The 25,029-nt window shown below is 36.6% G+C and overlaps 1 protein-coding gene across 7 annotated transcripts in view; it reads right to left on the minus strand.

Annotated features, from left to right (window-relative positions):
• USP15 (ubiquitin specific peptidase 15) overlaps positions 1-22,795 on the minus strand; it is a 122,425-nt gene extending 99,630 nt beyond the window's left edge. Inside the window, exons 1-2 of one of the 7 annotated variants that reach the window (XR_009222520.1) lie at positions 22,597-22,780; positions 4,007-4,134 (exon numbers count right to left, since the gene is read on the minus strand). Coding sequence is in view for 6 of the 7 variants with exons in the window: in XM_058557746.1 (XP_058413729.1) it covers positions 4,007-4,134; positions 22,597-22,685 (217 nt within the window). In the remaining variant the exon portion in view is untranslated. Of the gene's footprint in view, positions 1-4,006; positions 4,135-22,596 lie in introns of all 7 variants that reach the window. The other 6 variants (XM_058557746.1, XM_058557747.1, XM_058557748.1 and 3 more) reach the window with 6 other exon arrangements.
• Between the last annotated feature and the right edge of the window lie 2,234 nt (positions 22,796-25,029).

The raw sequence follows: 25,029 nt of genomic DNA on the forward strand, positions 1-25,029 counted from the left end.
ATGCATCTATGTGCATGAGGGATATTGGTGTAGAGTTTTCTTTTCTTGAAATGTCTCTGTCAGATTTTGGTACCAAGGTAGTGATAGTTTCATAGTTTAAGTTGAAGCATTCTCTCCCAATTTTCTGGAAGAGTTTTTGTAGAATTGGTATTATTTCTCCCTTAAAATGTTTGGTAGAATTCACCAGTGGTACCATGTGGGTCTGATGTTTTCCTTGTGGGAAAGTTTTAAACTACAAATTCAATTTCTTTAATTGACATAGGGCTATTCAGGCCATCTATTCTTTTGGAATGAGCTTTGGTAGTTTTCATCTTTCAAGGAATTTGTCTTTTCCACCCAATTTGTTGAATATGCCATTGGCTTAAACTTCATAATATTACTTTATTGTTCTTTTATTATTTGCAGATTCTGTAATGACGTTACCTCTCTTGTTCTTGATATTGGCAATTGTGTCTTTTCTCTTTTTGTTGTGATCAAACTAGATATTTATCAATTTTATTTTCACAAAGTAGTTGTTTTTGGTTTCACTGATTTTCTCTATTTTTCTCTTTCTTTAATTTCTGTTCGGAACTTATGTCCTTTCTTCTGCTTCCTTTAGGTTTAATTTGTTCTTATTTTTAGTTTCTTAAATTGGAAACCAAGGTCACTGATTTGAGACTTTTCTTTATAGGTGTTCAGGGCTATAAATTCCCCTCCACATACTATTTAGCTGCCTTCCACAAATTTTGATGTGTTTTCACTTTCATTTAGTTAAAAATACTTTCTAATTTTCCAGAGACGCCCTATGATCCAGCCATCCCACTACTGGGAATCTATCCAACGCACCTGAAATCAACAATCCAAAGAGGCTTATGCACCCCTATGTTCATTGCAGCATTATTCACCATAGCCAAGAAGTGGAAGCAACCTAAGTGTCCCTCGACTGACGACTGGATTAAGAAAATGTGGTATATATATACAATGGAATACTACTCAGCCATAAAAAAAAGACAAAATCGTCCCATTTGCAACAACATGGATGGGTCTGGAGCGTATTATGTTAAGTGAAATAAGCCAGAAAGAGAAAGACAAACACTGTATGATCTCACTCATATGTGGAATATAAACCAACACATGGACAGAGAAAACTGGACTGTGGTTACCAGGGGCAGTGGGGGTGGGGGGTGGGCACAAGGGGTGAAGGGAGTCATATATATGGTGATGGACAAACAAAAATGTACAACCCAAAATTTCACAATGTTAGAAACCATTAAAACATCAATTAAAAAAAAAAAAATCCGGGGGGGAAAAAAAATACTTTCTAATTTTCCTTTGGAGTTCTTTGATCCATGGGTTACACAGAAGTGTCTAACTTAGTTTCCAAATATTTGAAGATGTTCCAGCTATCTTTCTGTTATTAACTTCTAATTTATTCCACTGTAGCAAGAGAACATATTTTTAGGATTTAAATCCTTTTTAACTTTATTGAGACAGATTTTATGGTCCAGAATATTCTATCTAAATGTTTCATGTGCACACTTGAAAAGGATTTTCATTCTTCTATTGTTCAGTGGAATGTTCTACAAATGTCAGTTAGGTCAGGTTAGATGATAGTGTTCAATTCTTTCACATCACTACTAATTTTCTGTCTATATGTTTTTTTGTCATTCATAGAGAAAAGAGTCTTGAAATACTCATTATATAATTGTGGATATTTTTCTATTTCTCCTTGCAGATCTATCAGTTTTTGCTTCACATATTTTGAAGTTATGCCATTGGCTGGGTATAAATTTAGGATTATTATGTCCTCTTAATGAATTATCCCAGCACATTTATGATTCTGAAGTGAACTTTTATCACTAGTAACGTCCTTTGTTCTGTCTTAATGTCTGACATTAATATAGCCACTACAGCTTTCTTTTGATTAGTGTTAGCATGTGTATTAGTTTTCTATTACTGCATAACAAATTACCATGGCGGCTTAAAACAATATCGATTTATTATCTCACAGTTTTGTGGGTCAGAAGTTCAGGTGGGCTCAACTGGGTTCCCTACTGAGGGTCTCAAAAGGCAGAAATCAAGATGTCAGACAGGCTGGTCTCCTATCTGAAGGCTCTGGGAAGAATCCACTTCTAAGCCCATTCAGGTTGTTGGCAGAATTCAGTTCCACACGGTTGCAGGTATGAAGTTCCTGTTTCCTTGCTGGCTGTGGGCCTGAGGCCTCTCTGTTCCTAGAGGATGCCTGTCTTCCTTCTCACATGGTCCCTTCCATTTTCAAACCAGCAATGATGTACTGAGTCCTTCTCATGCTCTGAATCTGACTTCTTCAGCCACAAGCCAGAGAAAACGCTCTGATTTTAAAGGGCACATGTGATTAGATTAAGCTCGCTGGGATAATCTTCCTTTTGTCATATATAATCATGGGAATGACATCGCATCCTATCGCATCCTATTCACAGGCTCCACCCCCACTTAAAGGAGAGACGATTACACAAGACTGAGGGTCACTGGAGGACAGTCTTAGAATTCTGCTTACCACAACACAGCATATCTTTTTCAATCTTACTTTTAATTTACTTGTATCTGTATATTTAAAGTGTGTTTCTTGTAGACAGTATATAGTTGGGTCTTATTTTTTAATCCACTCTTACAGTCTCTACCTCTAACTGGGGTATTTATATTTAATGTGATTATTCATAGAACTGGGTTTAAATTAACCATCTTACTATTATTGGTTTTGTATTTGTTTCATTTGTTCTTTGTTCCTTTTTCCCATTTAAAAATTTTTTGTAAACATTGATCTTTCTCCTCATTATACATCATATTTTTCTGCTTCTTTGCATGCCAGGTAATATTTGGTTGGATCACAGATATTATAAATTTTATCTTGTTGGATACTGGGTATTTTTGTATTCCTATAAATACTCTTGCATTTTGTTCTGAGATGCAGCTAAGTTACTTGGAAATAGTTTGACACCTTCAAATTAGAACTGACAAGACGATTAATTTTGCCCTATTACAGAGGCAAAACCATTCTCAGTAGTCTACCTCATGAATTATAAGGTTTTCCACTCTGGCTGCTGTAAACACATTATTATTGGTCCTATATGAGCCCCAATGATGGTTTCCTCTCATTCTTTTTAGTGGTTCTTTCCCTGGATGCATGTGTTGATTAACAGTCAATTGAAGACTTGAGAGAGACTCTCTGCAGACCTCCAGGTCTCTATCTCTGTCTCTCTGTGCTGCTCATTCCTCTCGGATACTCTGCCCTGAAAACTCGGGCAGGCTTGGTCTCCCTAGACTCCAAACTCTTTCCTCTACTAAGGGAGATGGACATGCTCTCCATGAGTTTCCCCTACTGCGCTATATCTTGGAAACTCTCAAGGCAGTAAGCTGAGGCAATCAGAGGGGTCACCTCATTTGTCTCCTATCTCTCGGGGATCACTGTTCTTTGTTGTCTTATGTCCAATGCTTTGAGAACCACTGTTTCACATATTTTGTCAGGGTTTTAGTTCATTCAGGTGGAAAGATAAATCCAGCCCCTGTTACTCCACCTTGGCCAGAAATGGAAGTTCTGGTACTTATATTTTATTCTCTTCAAATGTGATGAGAGGTATAGAAGAGCTGGCAAGTAGTGAGGGTTGTAGAAGATTAAAGCAAAAGTCCAAGAATGTAAACATATACCAGTGATCAACTTAAAAATAAAAGTCATGTGTCCATTAGGAAAAGCAATATACAATACAGCATTTCCTCCAAATAATAAGATAGTGCTATCTAATTTACATTCTTCATTTAAAGGTTTAAACAATAATAAACCCTTATTATATCATAAATGAAAAACCAAACTTGTGATATAGAATAATAACTAATTATGACAGAATAATTTGAGTTCATTAGGTCAAATATATAACAAAGAAATTTCTAATCTATCAATTTACTTACATTAACATTTTCCATATTATATATATTGACTATAACATATTGAAATGAACACATTTACAACCTGACTGAAAGAAGGAAATAATACCTTTGAGAAGTCCAGAGTTATCAATGGGTCCAGGATATACATTTTGATCTCCCATCTGGTATTTGTCCCAACTATCAAAGCCAACATATTTTTTCCACTGTTTGAACCAGCGACTATCAACTAGATACCTAAAAAAGAAAAGAAAACCAGTAAAGGAAAATATCTGAAACTACAGGAACAGCAGAAAAGCCATCTATTTTTGATATTTCATTTTATAGTAAAAGCACATGCCTAACTTCAAAGGATTATTGAGAATAACTGTAATGTCACAATATTTGGAAGAAAAATATTTCACTTGTGTAAAGTATTATTTCTATTATTCTATAAATATCTACCACTGGAGAACAAGTACTGACACGCACATTAAAAAAAAAAATCCTTAGCATTTTTTTAAAAATGCAAGTAATAGCTATTCAACAAAATATTTGTCAATTGAACAAAAATTCAAATGGTAAACATAAGAATCAATCAAAACAAATTTTAAAATGCAATATGGTAAAATATACAGAAATAAGAAAAATGATTCTTTTGCAAAAACCTTACAAGTACAGTATGTTAATTTTATATATTTTACTATCTTTTTAGGGGTAAAGAAAGCAATTATTAAAGGTTTGCAAGATTGATTATAATAACTATAATCAAAGTTTCAAAAACACTTAGCTTCTTTACCAACAAAAGTTAACAACAACAATACTGTCTTCAACTGTCTTCCATGCAGGAGTAAAATCTGCTGGGGCAAGCAGGATTGGTTGTTGACTGATTTCAAAAGTGTGATACACCAAGCACCATAAGCATTACTGAAACTATATTCATCTTATTTTCAAATGCCTAGGATTCATTTCTCGTCAGCATGGTGACAAGTTTCCCAGCTTCTTGCTGCAAACTGTGTTAACCATCTTTGGCCATCTGCTCTTCCATATCAATTTTAGAATCAGTTTATCAAGTTTCACAAAAAAACCCAATTAAGATTTTGACTGGAAATGTGTTGAACTCATAGATTAATAATAATAATGTAATTAAGAATGTCATTTACAAAACTTACATTCAAAACTATTTGTGGAATACTATCAAAATTCTATTTATATTTACCTAAAAGGTATTTCTGAAAGATGGGGTTTTATCTCCCAAAGTACTTAATACAACTTTACAGTTACAGTGGAGGTCTGTACTGGGCAGTTTTCATCTGCTGCCATAACATTTCTAGTTCAAGTCTCTTTCCTAGATCTTGAGTGACTACTTTCTGTACAATGATACTACTATGAGAGGAGACGCTCCCATCTGATGAATATTTAACTGCTTCCAACACTACCTTCAATAGAAAAAGGACATCTTATTTCTATTACAAGCCACCTATATCTCACCTGTAGAATCCTGTGGTAATGAAACATGAGGGAAGCAGAAAAAATAGGAGCATCTATTACAGAAATAATGTGTAGTTTTCTCAGGTGTTCCCACGAAAGACAATAATATGAGATGAAGTGGACAAATAAATGAAAAAATTTTATTCCAAGACATTTACATAGATTTACTGTACTCTAAAAACTCTACTCCTAATCTATGAATCTGCCAAAACCCAAGATTCTCAATCTGAACTGATAAAAGCCTAGAACAGAATCAATAGCTCACTAAGATTACAAATAAGTGAACAAAGATCTGAATTTATCCATTCTCAGCAGCACTTTTAATCCTTGGTATGCTAATAGGGTCCAGATGGGCCCAATTTGAGCCTCCGAGATTCTTTTTTGAATAGTTATAACTATTTGTAAAGATTGATATTTCATGCCTTTTATTCTTTCTCACAGGTCTAAGAATAAAAGCCATGAAATATCGGTCTTTACAAATAGTTATAACTTTGATTTTAGGATGAAGTCTAAAATCCTTCACATTGCCTAATAGGTCTAGCATGATCTGCTCCTACCTACCTCTCTAGCCTCTGCTGGTACCATTTTTCTTCGTGCTGAGATCTAGCTACAAGAGACTTCTTCCAGCTCCTGGACACACCATTTTCTCATGGGTCCTTCCGTCCAGAATATTTTCCTATTGCTCTCAACACCTAGTTAACTTCTATCATCTTTCAGATAGCCTAAATGTCACTTTCTCAAGGAATCTTTCCACAAGCCTCTCCCTGTTTCCTCTCAGACAGTTTGGAAAAGGAAAAACAAGATGGCAATCTCAATCTCCCAGATATCAAGACTCTTTATTAAATTGTAGAAATTACTTTTAATAATAACAAAATAACTAACATTTGAATTGTACCCTTGGGCCAGGCCCATACTTCTAAGCACTTTAATATATTGGCTCATTTTCTCTTAACTACCCAATGAGGTAGGCACTATTATAATTTCATAGGGACACAGAAATTAACTTGCCCAAGGTTACAAAGTTAGTTCCAGACCTGCAATTAAGAAAATGTGATACTGGCATCTGGAGAAGGAAAAAGACCAACGAAAACGGCACAAAGAAACAAGAATTAGACTGATGTATACGTGGTACTATGACATACGCCAAAAGCATCATTACAAACTAGTGAGGAAAGGGCTGGCTCAGTGGCTTAGTGGTTAAGTGCACATGCTCCGCTGCTAGCAGCAGCCCGGGTTCGGATCCTGGGCGCGTACCGACGCACTGCTTCTCCGGCCATGCTGAGGCCGTGTCCCACATACAGCAACTAGAAGGATGTGCAGCTATGACATACAACTATCTACTGGGGCTTTGGGGGAAAAATAAATAAAATTATACAAAAAAAAAAACACAAACAAACTAGTGAGGAAAGATCTGGTGATGTATATGGGAAAAAATTAACTAGAGCTCTACCTCACATATGCAGTCAGGTCTACTCTAACACTTGCTTTGAAGACTTGACATGTTAAACACGCCTGATCTATTAGGGGACAGTAACACAAATTTCAGTGTATGCTTAAGCACTACTTCATCCACAAGCAGGCCCAGGACTAGAGTGAGGCAAGTGAGATGCCTAGGGACCCTAACAGGGAGTACTTCCTTAAATTGTAGGCCCTAGGTGCCTTGCTTGCTTCACCCTAGTCCAAACTCGGAAACAAACACTAGTTGAATGTAAAAAACTACCCAGCTATACTGAGCTGCAGAGGTATGCACAAAACACGCATACACTTCAAACATCTACCTAAATTCACCACATGTGTTACGAGCCATATTTTCCACATCTGCTGTTATAACTTCTTGGCAGATTGCAAATAACGTTCCACCTCTTCAAAATAACTCAGAAGCCGCAACTCTTCTGAATCTCACTTTCACAAGCAAACTTCATCTTTTTCAAAAGAAAAATGTCATATTTATTGTGGTATTTATGTATTTCTTAACAATTTACTATATGTAAAACTGTGTTACCATTTTTATTAAATATCTTTTTTTTAAATGTGTCACTGACAAAATTTTTTTGAGTGTTGTGCTGCAACCCCATTTTTCCCACATACGCCCTGTGGTTTTTATTGCATGATTTTGCATATAGCATGGTGATTTTTAGGAACACATGCTATTACAGCAGAACTAACTGTACAAAAATAAATTATAGGGGCCGGCCCAGTGGCGCAGCGGTTATCCCAGCACACACCAATGCACCACTTGTCAAGCCACCACTTTATATGGGGTGGCGCACCATATAAAGCAGAGGAAGATGGGCATGGATGTTAGCCCAGGGCAAAAAAGAGGAGGATCGGCATCAGATGTTAGCTCAGGGCTGATCTTCCTCGCAAAATAAATAAATAAATTATAGTTGGATTAAAAACATAAATATGAAAGCAAAAGTATAATTATTTAAAAAGATATAGGATAAAATCCTTGTTACCTTAGACTATAGGAAGAGTTGAGACGAAAAGCAAAAAATCTTAAAGATAAAGGTTGACAAACTTGCCAAAGTTAAAATGAAAAGCTTTTGTTCAACAAAGACACAATCAAGAAAAGAGATAAGATACAGACTAGGGAAGATACTTACATGCATATAATCAACAAAGGATGAGAATACATGAAGAACTCCTTTAAGTTAATTTAAAAAAAAAAAGAAAGAGAAAAGAAAAAAAGGGGCAATTCACAGAACAGGAAATCAGAATGGCCTCTATACATATGAGAAGATGCTCAATCTCATTAGCAACAGAAAAATACAAATTAATACCATATCATATTATTCCCATGAAACTGGTGAACACACAGCACATGCACATGTGTCAACAATATTAAGTGTGGAGAAGATGTGTAGTAACAGGAACTCATATTCTGCCAATAGGGGTGTAAACTAGAACCTTCACTTTGGAGAATTATTTGGCAACATCTTTTAAAGATGAAGATGTGCTCACCATACAATCGTGTATTGCCATTGCTAAGTTTACCCCTACAGAAACTCTCACACATAATCACAAGAATACAACTATACAAATATATACTACAGCATAATTTGTAAGAATGAAAAACTAGAAAAAAATCTAATATCCATTATTCATACCAAGAAATACTACACAAAAATTGAAATAAAAAATACAACTAACATGTATTAACATGGATAAATCTCAAAACTACAATGTCGAACAACAGCAAAAAACAAGCTGTAAAAGGATACATGTAATATAACACAAATATATTAAGATAAGATAGATATGCACACAGTGCAACTACAGAAAATTTTAAAACACAACACAAATAATACAGACTATTTAAAGACCCGTACATATATATTAAAAGTATAAATAAAGAGAATAATAAAAATCAATTTCAGAATGGTGGTTCCCTCTGGCAAGGGAGGGAAGGGATGGGATTAGGGAAACATATACAGGGAGATTCAACTGTATCTGTATGTTTTAGTTTTTTAAACTAAGAGGGGTATACACAGGTGTTTTGTTATATTTCTCTTTGTACTCTTCTGTCTTCCTGAGATACTATATTAAATATGATTAATATGTTTTCTATTTAATATAGAATAGTAGTTTCTATGTTTATACATCTTCATATACACGCACAAAAATGAAGTAGAGTCAAATGTACAGACTACGAATAATGTTGAGGCCAACAAAACTGATAAAGTGACAGTCAACAAATGAAATTTCAAGCATAAAAACAAGATGAAAAATATGTACAGCAAAATGTATAAAATGCATAGTTTTACTACTATTTTTGAAAGAAATTAATAATTTTATATTTATCTCATATTTGTCTTTTATATTATCTCTTCCAAAGAGATGAATTTGCATTAAATTTTAATAAAAAATTAACATAAGATTTGAAGAATTTTCTTTGGAAAAGCCTGATTTGTTTCTAAGTTTATCAAATTATGATTCTGATATATAGTAATGTATTCATTTTCAAGAAATTATTTCCTTTTGGTAACTAGAGCAACCAGTAAGCAAGCCAGAAAAGTAAAAATGATTGGGTGACATCTCATAAGAAAAGAAAAACACATCAAGTACAGAAAGTACAGATTATTACCCTTGATATCTGGGAAGATAATATAAGCAAATCAATCAAAAAATCCTAAAACTGACATACATACTGATTTTAATTTGATCAAGCTTCAGTATCAAATATTACATTAAACTATAAACTTGCAACCATCTAAAATTCATCTAAATGCTAATGTGCAAACATCTACATAGCCCAAAGTACAGAGCGGTAATTAATTGATCTGTTTATTACACAAAGCACAAAGTTTCTTGCATAAAGGAGTCTACAGCTTATAGATGAGACTGAAGGTGAAATATTTCTGAATAATAACTGAGCCATCTGGCTGTGTTCCCATATAAAAAGCTATGAAGTGAATATACCAAAATATGATCAAGGTCACTTTATTTATGGTTGAGGCCTCTGGCTGGGGCTTAATCACTGTCATTCCCTCTGTATCAGTGGATTACAAGGGATTTTATGAGACTGCCTCACACTTGGTCATTACCCATGATTCTCACACACTAGTACATCAATATGAAAATTTTTATCATAATGTTAATATTATCCGGGTTCAAAATTTACTAAAGAAAATCTCATGGAGATTAAAGATCTACGGTCTTCAATCTCTCAAGTCCTTCACAGATGACCCGCAATCCTCCAGCATGTCTCCAGTATAGCCTTCTCTATTTCCAATAATTATTTCAAACCAGGTTAAATAGACAACCTTGTTGCCTACTTTTCAAGGAAGTTAGAAGCCTCAACTTTCTGTCCAACTCCTTTGTTCCATACCTGATTCCCTTATACATCAGTGGAAGATGTAACCTTCCTTAAATCCAAGGTGAATAATTTTTGTTCCTATAGCTTTGGATCTAATTTCCTTCTGCCTCCTTGAAGACTAACTCCATTAACAGGCCCTACCCCCTTGTTTCTCCTTCTATCTTTTCTCTTGTTTTTCTTCCCACTTAGCATATAAAAAGGGCCAGTTCTTTTCCTCCCCCCCCCCACATCACCTCCCAATTCACATACTCATTTCCTCCTCTATCTACTCCCATTTTTCTGACTTGTCCTTGCAGCGAAGCTTCTCCTTCCTCAATCCTGACTTACTCTTCAACCTAGCACAATAGGTCTTCCTACCCCAAAGGCCCTCAAAAAGGTTCTCACAAAGTCACCAATCATCACCCTAACAAATCCAAAGGATCTATAATTTTATGTACCTTCTCAATCCTTTTTACATTTAACTCTGTGACTCTCCTTTTTTTGAGGGGAAGGATTTTTTTTTTTTTTTTTGGTGAGGAGGACCAGCCCTGAGCTAACATCCAATGCCAATCCTCCTCTTTTTTTTTTTGCTGAGGAAGACTGGCCCTGGGCTAACATCCATGCCCATCTTCCTCTACTTTATATGGGACGCCGCCACAGCATGGCTCAACAAGTGGTGCGTCGGTGCGCGCCCGGGATCCGAACCGGCGAACCCTGGGCCGCCGCAGCGGAGTGCGCACACCGCTGCACCACTGGGCCGGGCCCCTCCCTTTTTTTTTTTTAACAACCTTTTTTTCCTCTACTTAAATGTTAGTATTTCACAGAGCTGCTCTCTAATTTCTTCTTCTCTCACTGTTCCTACTCTCCAACAATACTGTAATTCATACCAATGATTCCAAAATCTGCATCCCAGGGCCAGTCCTCAAGTTCTTGAATCATATTTCCAATTCCTACTGGTCCATGTCAACTTGTATGTTTCATAGACATTTCAACCATCATCTTCACACTTTCATATGTACTTTCATAAACATTGTCAATTATCTTCACTTTCATATGTACTCCTTCCCTAGTATTCCTTTAATAAATGATGTCATCAGTAATTTAATTTTCCAAGCCAGAAACCAGAATATTATCCTATATTTCTCTCTCACCACACAACATCTGGTAACCAAGTCTGCCCCTCTCTTCATTCTTAGCAAAGTACTTTAGTTCTGTACCTCCCATTTTTTAGTAGCATAGATTACTGTAAGAGCTGCCCAACTTGTCCCTCTGCTTTAAGTTTTCTCACTTCTAATCTGTCCTCCACTCTGCTGCCACAGACATTTTAAAAACACAGACATGATCACGTCAATCCTGTTTAAATTAAAATTCTAATATCACGTAACAGAATATAAATGTTTTATATTTATATAAAGTTTTTTGTATAAAGTGTTTTCACATTAGTTTATTGTTAGAGTAACTGTTTTTTCCTTTCTCTTTTTAGTTAGCTGACGGGGAAACCAAAACTCAGAGAGGTTATGTGACTTACCAAGGTCACACAACACTACTGAGTATGCAGGGCCTGTTTTCAGTACGCATTCTAGTTTTCAGAATCTAAAGCTCAATGCTCTTTCTACTATATTAACCTTTACTTCAAATTCCATTTATTTAACAAAGACCTAAAGATGTAACAGATGCCTAGTGAAATCATACACCATATTCCCCACTTTATGAAATAGTAGGGGTTCTCTTTATAAAGTGAAGTAGCAAAAGGATATCAAAATGTTATTATCAAGCTATAAATAAGAACTGAAATACTTATCATGTTTTCACATCAATTAAGACTACACGAAAAAATAAACACTATCTTTCTTTTACAAGGTTTTCTAGAGTTATGGTAAACACTAAATTGTTGATGAATTTTTTTCACACCCAACCTCAATTAGTTTTCATGACTTTTTTGAGTGTGAGGAAGATCAGCCCTGAGCTAACATCCGATGCCAAGCCTCCTCTTTTCTCCTGAGGAGGACTGGCCCTGGGCTAACATCCATGCCCATCTTCCTCTACTTTATACAGGATGCCGCCACAACACGGCTTGACAAGCAGTGTGTCGGTGTGCGCCTGGGATCTGAACCTGCGAACCTGAGGCCGCCAAAGCAGAGCGCGTGCACTTAGCTGCTGCGCCACCAGGCCGGCCCCTTTTCATGATTATTTTTGCTTATAAATTTTTTTATCTCCTGAAATCAGACCTGAGTAGATATTAATTCTAAATTTACTATAGAAAAAGTACTAGACCAAAATTCTCTTTCTGACATTCTTGCTGTGAGGAAAGTTACTCAGCACTAAAACCTTTAGATTGTTCATCTTAGAATGGAAATTCATTCATCAAAAAATATTTATTGGAGATCTACTATGTATATGCTATTCCATATGATTAGGTGGTTAGCAAAATAGCCAAGGTCTCTATGTTTACGGAATTCAGAGTCCAGTGGAGAAGACAGACAGTAAGTAATTACGATATGTAGTAAAATATTGTGGTAAGTGCTGTGAAGGAAAAGAACAGGGAGCTATGAAAGCATATAAAAGGGTCCCTATTTAGACTAAAGAAAAGCCTCTTTGAAAAAGTAACATTTTAGCATATGAATAGCAATTATTTCAGGAAGAGTAAGGAAAGAAAAGCTAAGACTGAAGGAACAGCATGCGCTAGGGCCAGAACAACTCTGGGAGTCGGGTATATTGGAGGAGCTGATTAATGAGGTTGGAGTTTATGACAAGAGGAGGAGAAATGCTAGATAAGGCTGGAGAGGTAGACCAGGGCCAGACTATATAGTGCTTTTACGGTAATAAGGATTTTATGCTAAATGCAATGGAAAGCCATTGAAAGATGTTTAGCAGGAAAGACATATGATCTGATTTACATTTCATGAAGACCACTGGGAATATCTCACAGGATTGCTGGGAGGATCAAATACATGTGAAATGTTTAATAAACCCAAAACTTACTTAAAGTTATGGTATGAATACTTCAAAAAGGTCTAAACTGTATGATGCTAAATATTCTGAAGGCATCAAGAAAGACAATTTGTATTGTGGTCTGGACAGAATAATTTTCAATGGCTCGAAAGAAGCTGGGTCAATTTTAGAACCCAAAATAAATCTGAGTCAATTTTAAGACAGTCATCAAATCAGAAAATCGACTATAAGAACTAAAAAGGTCAGATTTTTAAAAAATTTTTTGATGGTGGTGGGAGAAACGAGGGTTTCAAAAGTTGTTTACTGTTTTTGTACACACTAGAAGCAAATTCAAGAAAGATATATAGAGATCAATAAATGATTCAGAAATAGTCCTAGATATATATAGAAGTTTAAAATAGCAGTACAGGGAATGAGGAAATCCCAACATCCGTATTTAGGAAACCAGGGAGCTAGTGAATGCGTAGTGTTTGCTTTTCTTTTTTTGATTAGTACATGTTTATGCTGACAATTTTCACATAAGCAGTTCCCACTTAACCGCCTAATATTGACATAAGTGTAACATTGTTTATATTTTTAAAATCCTACCTTTTTCTCTGCAAAGCAGGCATAAGACAGCCATTCTTTTACAACTGAGAAAATACACACAAATTTCACCCTAATCCAATGTAGCACACTTAATCTCAGAACAATATGTATAACACTTAATCTCAGAGCAATATGTATAACTATCTTCTGCAGAATTAACAGCAAAAATAATTCTGGGTGTTAATTCACTCTACGACTGATGTTCTCATTTAATGAAATACTGTTTAAACTATATTTGAGTAGTGATGGCATAAAACCATTTTTAATACCAAAGGAGTTAGTGATAGTATCTAGTATTTTAAATCATTATAAGCCAGATATTTCACTGAATTTTTTTTAAGTACCATAAACTAAAACTCAGAATTTCATTGTTCCAGTAAAACTTCACCAAAGAAAGCTATGAAGTTCTTTCAAATAAGCCAATGGCTTGGTTAATCATCCCTTTATAACTTAATTTTTAGATTTCAAGCATTTCCAACCTATTTTCTGTTCTGTACATTAAATTCATCAGTTAGGAGAACTAATTTTTATGACCTCTTTTTACATCTAAACTAAGAGACAAAGATCCAGGAAGGAGGCCAAGTAAGACTGTGAAAGTGAAAAGAAAACCCACAGGATGGGAGAAAATTTTGCAAATCATCTATCTGATAAGGAATTCCTATCTAGAATATATAAAGAATTCTTAAAACTCAATAATAGAAAGACAACCAATTAAAAAATGGTCAAAGGATCTAGACAGACATTTAGCCAAAGAAGATTTACAAACAGCCAATAAGCATGTATGAAAGGATGTACATCATTTATTAGTTATTAAAGAAACGCAAATCAAAACCATGAGATACCACTTCACATTTACTAAGATGGCTATAATCAAAAAGACAGACAATCACAAGCACTGACAAGTGGAGAAATTGGAACCTTCACATGCTGCTGGCAGCCATGTAAAATGGTGCAGGTGCTTTGGAAAAGACTCTATCAGTTCCTCAAAAAATTAAACAAGGAGGCCCAACAATCGCACTCCTACGTATATAGCCGAGAAATAAAAACTCATGTCCACACAAAGACTTGCACACAAATGTTCACAGTAGGATTATTCATAACGGCCAAAAAGTGCAAACAACTCAAACGTCCATTAACTGATGAACAGATAAATTCAATGTGGTATATCTATACAATGTAATATTATTCAGCAATAAAAAGAAATGAAGTACCGATACATACTACAACATGGATGAACCTAAAAAACACTGTCAAGTGAATGAAGCCAGACACAAAAATCACACATATTATATGATTCCATTTATATGAAACATCCAGAATAGACAAATCTATAGAACAGAAAGGATGCTTTTTAGCTTCCTAGAGAGCAGAGGGATGGGGAGAAATGGGGCAGGAGGAGACTGTTAATAGGTATGGAGTTTCTCTTACGGATGATAAAAATATTTCAAAACTGATTGTGGTGATGGTTGCACAACTCTGTGAATATACCCAAATCCAGTGAATTGTACACATTAGGCGGGCAAATTGTACAATATGTAAATTATATCACAATAAAGCTGTTCTTTTTTTTAAAAAAAAAAGTGGCAAGGCCATAGATCTGGACGGGATTATTAGGGATGATTTTACAGAGATTGGTTTCAAGCTAGGTTTTGAAGTAAGTGAAAGTCAGGAACAAGTAAAATGTACTTGAAATAATACGAATGATATGTGTAAAATTCTATAAGGCAGGAATAAGCAAATAATTTGCAGGAAATGGGAACCACCATCTGTATCAAAGCAGAGCTATATCAGTTAGAAATGAGACTGCTAAGACTAGAATCTAAACCAAAGAGACCCAGAAAATTCTATAGCTTCCTCATATGGATAAGGGATGAACATGGTGTTTTACTAAGATGAAAAAGTGTCACTTCTTGATTTTAATACTTCCAAGTATTCATCCCTCAAAATGCTGCTTCCCTAATATGAGTATGCATCTATCAGTCATAGGCAGCCAGTACAGTTTAAAATGCAGGCTTCACAGTTGACTGCCTAGTTAGACTCTCTGATCTGCCACTAAGTGACTGTGTAACCAGGTACACTTAACTCTGTTCTTTAGTTTCTGTATCTGTAAAAAACTCTTAACATGGTAAATGAATGGTAATTTCCACAATCATAGCCATAACTATATGGTACATATAACTACTTAGCTACACCTCTCCTGAGAATCAAAAGTTTCTTCAGCCTGAAATCCATTCAAATTTACAAATATAAATTTTTCATCTATATCAAAGACAAGTCTCTTGATCAAACTGTTAAACTTTGTCAAGCTGTTAAAACACATTGCTAGATAATATAAAGCAACCCAAATTATCAGGTCTCTTTTACCACAATCATTTCACCCTTATCATTCTTAATCTTTCTGTTTTTTATTAAAGGAACTCTATGCTCTTTTCACTCAAGAAGTTAATTTTGTCTCTAATGCTCCCAGGTTTTGATTTAACTGGTTCTCTAAAACTAGAATAGCCTGGCCTCAGAGATATTACCTAACAGTAAGGAATTATCACACTAATATCCGGATCTTCTCAAAGTGAAGAGGAGAGTGGAAGGGACAGTCAGCATTCTTAGCTCTCCTCCTCATGGAGAAGAAAAAGTAGTCATTACCTTCCTTTGTGTTCTCAAAGTGTTCAAGGCATAACACTAAAAGTGTTCTAGGCATAACCAAATACAGATTAATTCTACAAAGGTTTTCTGCCTTATATCACAATCTGAGCTTCTTTACTTCTTTTTGAGGAGCCACTCTTGATCATTCCCTCAGATATGTCATTTTAATCTCTATGCAAAATTGAGGTTACTTACTACCAGTCTTATTCCAGGTTTCTTTAGCAGTGACTTCTGTGTAAACTGAATGATAAAATTGAAAGGAACTACATTCCCTTGTTCAAAGAACAGATGGAGAAAGAATCTGGAGAAATGACTGCAGGGAGTAAATATAAGATACAGAGTATGAATTACAGTGGTTACTGAGGAAATGAAAATAAAAGGCACAAACTGAACTAACATTATTCAGGGAAGAAGAAAAAACTAGTAATTGTTGAAAAATTATGTATGGGGACTAAGAAGGAATAGTTTAATGGTTTAAGGAGTTAATGAAATACTGTTTGAATTACCTTTGAATAGTGACAGCATAAAACATTTTTAATACTAAGGAGATATTGATAGTATCTAGTATTTTAAATCATTATAAACCAGATATTTAAGAGCTCTGAAATTATCAAACACCTGTAAAATGAGGTAAATAAGAGCACTTACTTCCAAGTTGCACAAGTATAAAGCATTTAGAATAGTGGCTGGCATAGAGTGAGCTTTCAATACATGCTTACTAGTGGTAGTATTACACCTGCACACCACATGCAAACCAACTGATTTCTCTGAGTTCAGATTCCCTATCTATAAGAAAGGAATACAAAAACATACTTTGATCCTTATTTTGAGTATCTAATCAGATAATGCATGTAAACGCCTTCATTTGTCATTCTTAACCTTCCCCTTCTCTCACTGTCAATATACCTGATGGATTCAATTCACTTTTATCAATAATTGTGGCTTATTAATGAAGTGATTCTCAAAGTTAGGAAAACAAACATCACTCTAAACTCATGTAATAAAATGGATATATCTAATGACTCAGATGGCAACACTGATTGTTCTTTTAGCAGGGATGCTATTCGGACTGTTAGTTTTCAGGAAGATGTTAAAGAGGTATCAATACGGTTATGTACCTTCCACTGTCTTAATTCAAATGTTGACTTTGAAAATGTAAAAGTTATTTAAAAAAAAACAGAAAAAAAATCAGCTGGTAAACATGGAACATAAAATACCAAACATTCATATTTGCATTTTCTGGGCTGAGCTGTTCCTATGGAGTCATAGTTCAAAAAAAAAAGCCTTATGTATTTGTAGCTTACTATAAACCAACACTTTTAAAATAAGGGCAAAGTACTAAACCAAAATATCCTACAAGCTCTTACTACCTGCTTGATGTGTTATTTCTGTAAAACCATATCAGAAGGAGCCATATGGCCTCTAATAAAACCTTATGACCACCAATAAACAATTAAAATCCAAAATTTCAACAATAAGTGATCCCAGTTTCCTTTGTTTAAATGTACTTTTGGATCAAAATAACATTTATTCTACATATTCAGTTAATCACCTATTAATCTTTAAACATATTTTAATTTCCAGAAGCAAGATGTTAAAATCTTCTACATAGTCTATCATATCTAAACTGAACAGTCATAAGAGACGTGTGGGATAAAATGGTAGAATTCTGCCGCTAAATATAAAATAGACTCCATTTAAAGGAAAAAATGTCCATTTTTTTCTTTTTAAAGTGCAACTACATTTTAAAACGCATCTTTAAAATAAGAGGCAGTGTAGTACAGTGATTTTTAGGGTTTGAATTAAAGCCCCAGACTGCTTGAGTTCAAATCCCAGATATACCACTGTGTGAACACCTCTCTGAGCCTAGGATTCCTATTATGTCAAATGTGAATCACAGTACATTCACATTCTAGTGCCCCAGAATAGTGGTGATGAGTAAATAAGTTAACATATGTAAGTACTTAAAACAGTACCCAGCACATAGGGTTATTAAATGTAATATAGGTCACTGTCTGACAAAGTAATTTTTTCCTATTACACTTATGTGCAAGATTAATAAGTGTCACAAAACTATTCTGTAAAAAAACCACTTATTTAATACCTTGCATGCTAATGGGAAAATGAGATGATTTAGAAAAAAATTAAGCCTGAATGTTACTAAACAGACAAATGAAATCACTGACTAAAGCTCTGCATCTTCTTGGCCAAAAAGGGCACGTTAATCTTGGATTTACTAACAATTTAGAAGTGATTCAAAAACTTATAGAAAAGCTCAAATAGAGAAAAGTTGCTTTTCTAGATTTTAAGCAACTAAAGTGTGAAAAATATGCTTTAATGTCACTATTTCTGTCCTTATTTTCACGAATTTACCAACATTAAAAAACAGTTTTGCTTTCTGGTTTCATTTCCTGCAAATGATGTAACATATACCCTGTTTTAGTGGTAAACACTTTGGCACAACTAAAATTAATTTTAACAGTAGTAGTAATGTAAAAATTTCTTTAGCAAGTATATACCAAACAATTTGGAGTTCATATTGATCAATAGTGTCCCTTTACATCATTAACTGATTTGTGATTATACGGTTATTTTCTGTTAGTGTGAATCAAAGTTGCACAGACATAAGAGGCCACATAAAACAAAGTCTCAAAGATTTCTAAGTAAAAAAGTAGGAATGGAAGGAAAGCTTTAAAACTGAAATCAGTGTCTCCTATCTAAAAAGCTCACTGATCTTATGGACTATTTCTTGGCAATTTATTGAAACAAAAACATTATACACATTTTAAATGACTCTAAATACAAATAAAAGTTACTCTCCCAAGCTACCTTAAACCTATTAGAGTTATTAGGGTTTATACAAAAATGGCACACAAAATTTAATTTGTAAAGTTAGCTATGTGTTACCATTGAATATACTTGCACATAAAAATTAGTGAAAATGATTGGTAGATGAATAACATTTAATAAAAATAGGGAAACAAAGCAGTGATTTTGATGATTTGTAGTTATCCGTTTATTTACTCATAATAGGTCTATTTTAAAAGAAATCTCCAAAGACAGTAGTCCATAACCCACAACTCGTCTTTGTAACTCATTTAACTACTATCCCCTTAAATAGGTTCCTCTATCCCTGATATACTTACATGTAATGTACTTTAAACAAATTCTCCTTTTGTCTCATCAAGAGAAAGAACCATGTTATTTGAAGATTAAGTTATCTTTCATTAATCCTAAACTAAACAATTCTAGTTCCTTGATTCTTTTTCTGTAGTTCCTAAATTCTAACAATCTTGTTCATGGTTTTCTGAATCTCTCCTTGGAGTTGAAACACAGATCAAGAAACAGCATCACACGAGTACTGCTTTACTCTTTCTAATGGAGATCAGTGTTACTTTCATACCTCACCTTTTTAAGAGGTATAACTCTCTTGCCTCAGTTTTGACTTTTCTGTCACCATGAAATCTAGTACCAAGCATATCATAAAGTTTGTTCTTCCTCATCTCAGACTTTGTAACTTATTTTTATCTCTAGAAAGTCAGTTTGCAGCTAAAAATCATTCACTATTTACAAATAAACAGAAACTCTAATATTCATGCAGAATCAAATTTTTACCCTTGCCTAGATGTTAGAGTTAGTTACCAGAGTACTACAAGACAGTCCTTATTTGAAAAGTGCTCACAAACTAATTAATGAAATTTATTCATTTTAATGCATTTTACTATAACATTAAAACATCAGTATTAAACTTCCAAGAGTAAACTTATGGTCAACCTACCAGTTTTTTAAATAGACCAATCAGTCTTTCCAAGATGGTTTTATATATACGTGTATATATATATACCAAGACAATGTTCCATTTGCATATGACCCATTTCAGCTATAAAATAACAGATAGGATTTGCCAAAAGACCCAGAAATGACTAATCCAGAGACTTTTTTTAAAGACGTTAAAAAGAGAAATAACTTTTTAAAGAGTTCCAAAAACATGAGCTCAACAACCAAATTATTAAATATTTTTACCAGTTCTGTACACATGAAGACACTGTCAAATTTGTAGTTACCAAATTACTTTCCTTAAAACTGTGAATCAAACTTTTACTCTACACTATTTCCTTTTTCGACTAGTTTCACCTGCTAATTGCAAGTGGCTCACATATAAACCAAACTGGTTTCTCCAACTCACCAGTACCATCTCATTCCTGCTTTCTTTTTCCCTTTAAATAGGAGGGGAAATCAGCGTGAGGGTAAAAATTTGCACATTCTGCTGTTACATAAATATCTGAGCCTCAGTTTCCTTTTCTTTAAAATGAAAGCACTGAAATCACTCAAATTTACGGACTTCCTGTATTTACTTAATCTCTAAAATAGATCTTTAAAATGATTTACAGTAACTCTGTCAAAAAGCGAAAAGACTTTCATTTGAAAAATACCAAACTTTACAAAGTTTAATGCCGACAATACACAAATTGCTCCTATCATCCTGTAATGTTAACAACACCAATTATTACTCAGTATACCAAAAACATAACATTAGAGAGAAGCAATATCCATATAAATCATACCCAGATTTAAACTTACAGGTTTCTATTTTATGGAAATCCACATTTGTCTTTTCATGAGGTGTTAATAGGGTAGGTGAATTAGGAATTTTTAAGTGTTCTTTAACAAACAATAGGAAGCAGGAGTTGATTTCCTCTTTAACAACCCACAGGCCAACATAAACATGTGTCGTAAACATAAATGTCATAGGAAATGTCCAATTTCCCCACAGTAACAAACATCTTAGGAACACTCCAATATGAACAATAACGATTATTAAATCATATTTTTTGCTGTAATGCAAGAAGTATATGCTTACACCCTTAGAGATTTTTATCATATAAACATAGTATGCAGCCTAATGAAGTGGGGAAAAAAGTACCAAGACTTAGATCAAAGTACTTCAATTCAAGTCCCAAGTCTGCCATCTACTAGCTTACTTGAAAATTATCCCAATCCCAGGGCATTTTTCTAGAAGTAAAGGGTGGTGATAAGAAGGTAACTAAAATCTAATGTGATAAATAGAAAAATCTTTTAGAATATTTCACCGAATGTAGATAAAACCCCTATAATGAAATTATTATTGTCCATTTCATAGATGAAGATACCGAGGTGCAATGATTTAAATTAACTTTCCTCAAAGTCATACTGCAAGTTAAGCGCTGGAACGGTGGCCTGACTCAGGTCTAAGTCTTATGCTCTCTCCACCAAGCCATACTGGAGTACATGACAAAATACTGTAAACTATATACCCCTGTTACGGTGACACTGGGAAGGGAAAATAATTTTTACTATAACAAAGAGGCACATTATCTTTCCTAATAGAGCACCTTCCCTTTATGTTACATATTCACACATCGAAGTTATTCCGGATACCACTTGATACGGCCGACAAGTATTAAAATCTCCACATATCTCCTTCAGTATTTTAAGTATATCCTTTGGTACTCTACAAGTTTGAATACTGGCAAGAGACTTAAGCCTCAAGCGGACTTATCTACTTTTTGCAGGCCTACGTTATCCCTCAAACAGGAGGGAAGGACTGCACTTGCAGGAGAAACGCTACCGGTTTCTCTCGAGCCTCCACTAAAGCACAAGACCACGTGGTATCGCTCAGCAGCCCGAGGTTCCCTACTCCTCTCCCTCCTTTTGACAAGGAACTGGAAACTAGGATTTCTTTCCCTGAAGTGGCGCCCTGACACATGCCACCTGTGTAGTACGAGCCGCAAACATCCTGCAGCCTGCCTCCCGGAAGAATACAAGAATCCGAATAATAGGGAAGCTGGATGCCGACGAGGCCGGCAAAGGAAACGACTGGAGGAGCGAAGCCGGTGAGCCCGTGACCCGCCGCGGCACCGGGACCTGTCAAACCCTGAGGGACTCACGCCGAGCGGCTGAAGCCCATCGTCCGGGAAGGCCCGGGGTGGGAGCGGCACTCCGGAGGAAGGAGGACGGGGAGAACCGCAGGAGCCGCCGCCGCCGCTCCCCGCAAGCCTCTCAGCACGCCCCGACAGGCCACCAACCCCGGGCCTCATCTCGAGTCCAATCTTTGCCCCCACATTTCGGGAGTGGCCAAAATCCTGCTGCCCAGAGCGGCCGCCGCCGGACCTGCCCGCACCTGTCACCAGCGAAAGACACCAGCCCGCAGTTCCCGCCCTGCTCCCCACCATCCTCGGGCCATCGCGGCCACCTCAGCCCCTTTCCCTCACCAGGTGTCCCCTTTCCGGAGCGAGGTTTTGAGCAGAGCCGCGATGTCAGACCTCTGGATGTCCAGATCCGCCGCTCCGCCTTCCGCCATCTTCTTCCACTAGCGGCAGCGGAGGCGGCGGCGACGGCGGCGGCACGCCCCAGAGCATTGTGGGAATGGCGTCCCGCGGCCCCGCCCAGCCGGCAGTCGAAACCAAAAGAGCCGGAAGGTGGGGGGTGCGCCTCGGCACAAGAGTCGGCCCCGGGGCGGGCTGAGCGCGCTGCTGTGGTCTGCTGCCCCCCACCGGCCCCCGCCCGTCCAGCAGCTCGCCTCGGCCTCCTCGGCCCGGCCCGCCCGGCGCTAACTCTCCGCCGTGGGGCCCCGGTCCGCTCCCGCTCGAGCGGTGCCACCGCCCCGTCCGTCCTCGACTTCTGCCTCCCCTCCCTCTTTCCCACAGACGCCCGAACGCCCTTATTTGCGCATTCACTCACGCTCACGGTGGGTGGGGCGGGGGCGTGGGGACGCTAGGACATGGCAGAACATTTCGACAGCTCCGTGACTCTGGGCTTTTCGTGCGAGCTCGCTGAATCTTGGCCCAAACAAAGAACGATCCGAAACCGAACGCCTGGCCGCAGTGCCCTTCCTGGGCTCCTTCCAGCGCTCCTGCTCCTGCTGTGCGGGGACCTGCCACAGGTCATTGTGCCGCCTCCCCAGGCACACCCAGACCGCCAGCCGCGGTGAAAACACGTCCCACTTCCTCGGCGGACAGGGTGTCAGATAGGTATCGAATGATGCGGAGTACCGAAGGGGAAGAAAACGCGCGAGAAACCCTTTCTCCTCGATGTCATAAAGCGACGTATTCTTGGCCGCAACTCCCCGTGGTGTGTGCGCCTGAAACTAGATAATAACACCAGCTATTTGAAGCCAATTACGTTACAAATGGGGAAATCGAGTCTCTCAAAAATCAAATGCCAAGGTCATACCGTAAGTGGAGAGGCAAGTTTATACCCCAGGTTCCGAAGCCCACGTGCTATCTGTTCGCTACAGCACACTCACTACCTCTCCCTGCGAAAATCGGAACTAAAATGTAAACCGGGCTGCACTGGATCCATTTTTTTTTAACCTCTGTACAGCCGGTGGCTAGCACAGTGCTGCCTAACATGTAAGAACCACCTAAATGTTTGTTTGTTTAATAAATGAGTTTTGGCAACATGAGGATGTTCAGAGATTTGACTCTATTAAGATAACATAGATGATGTGGGAAGTCTAAAAGATGGTTAAGAATTCCTGGATGATCTCTCTTGTTTCCCCATTTTAATGTCTGCCTCAGCTCATTTGGTGGGAATGATGGGTGTAATTATGCTAGTACGAAGTCCTGAACCCTTCCAAGTTACAGTAGTGTTTGTTGGCATTATGATTTGTATGCATCAGCGTTATAGTTGCTTATTTTCTTCAAAATAATACTATTTTGTATTATGTCATCCTTGATTTGAGAATCTGAAAACAGTTTCTAGTTACTGCTATTTCTTATACTATTTGACTTCTGACAGGTTAAGAAATTAGAGTTTCTCTTACCATGAATACCATCACATTTCCCCCCTTTCCCACCCAACCTCTGAAAGAGAGCAAACTAATTTTCCAAAGAGAGGCAGCATAGTATGGGAAGAATATTGGAGTCATATGAACGTGTGTTCAAACCTCATCTCAACCTCTAGCTGCAAAGTTCTTAACTTTTAGTTTAATCATAAAATTGAGGACAGTAAAAATCCTTACAGGATTTTTATGAAGATTAAATGAAACAACGTGTTTATTGCCTGGGACATAATAGCCAATTAATAAACACTAGCATTGCTATTGACAGGATGAGTTGTATCATATGTAAATTGTATCTCAATAAAGCTGTTGAAAAAGAGCACTATGGACTTTGAAGGCAAAACCATGCTTTCTATCATTTATACACATAACATTATCAAGAAGCGATGCCTCAAGCACACTCTGCTGTTCAGTTTCCTTTCAAAGAAAATGCATTTTTGAAATGTTGAAGCCTGTATCCGTGCAACAAATTAAAATAACTTTTCTTCATTTGCACCATGTTCAAGGCAAGGAGTTAACTGGATATAGATGTGTAAATTCAATGTCAACTTGAATTATATGTCAGATTTGTGAGGTCATTTTGTTGACCTAACTAGATGTATTCGGAGTCAGAAAAGAACTGATAGTTACAGTATTTTATTTAACATGCACTTAAAGAGTGCCAAGCCCAGTTCTAAACACTTTAAAGTGTTAAATTAACTTGATCCTCATAGCAACCCTGTAAAGTCGATGTTATAATTTCCATTCTGTAGATGGGGAGTTGAGGCCAAGGGCAGAACCCAAATTTGAAAATGAGCAGTCTAGCTCCAGAATCTAGAAGGTTTGGGTAAGTTTCTATTTTTCCACTGACCTTTATGATTTT

The sequence above is a fragment of the Diceros bicornis genome, chromosome 17 (assembly GCF_020826845.1).
Source record: "Diceros bicornis minor isolate mBicDic1 chromosome 17, mDicBic1.mat.cur, whole genome shotgun sequence".
NCBI classification, from domain to species: domain Eukaryota; kingdom Metazoa; phylum Chordata; class Mammalia; order Perissodactyla; family Rhinocerotidae; genus Diceros; species Diceros bicornis.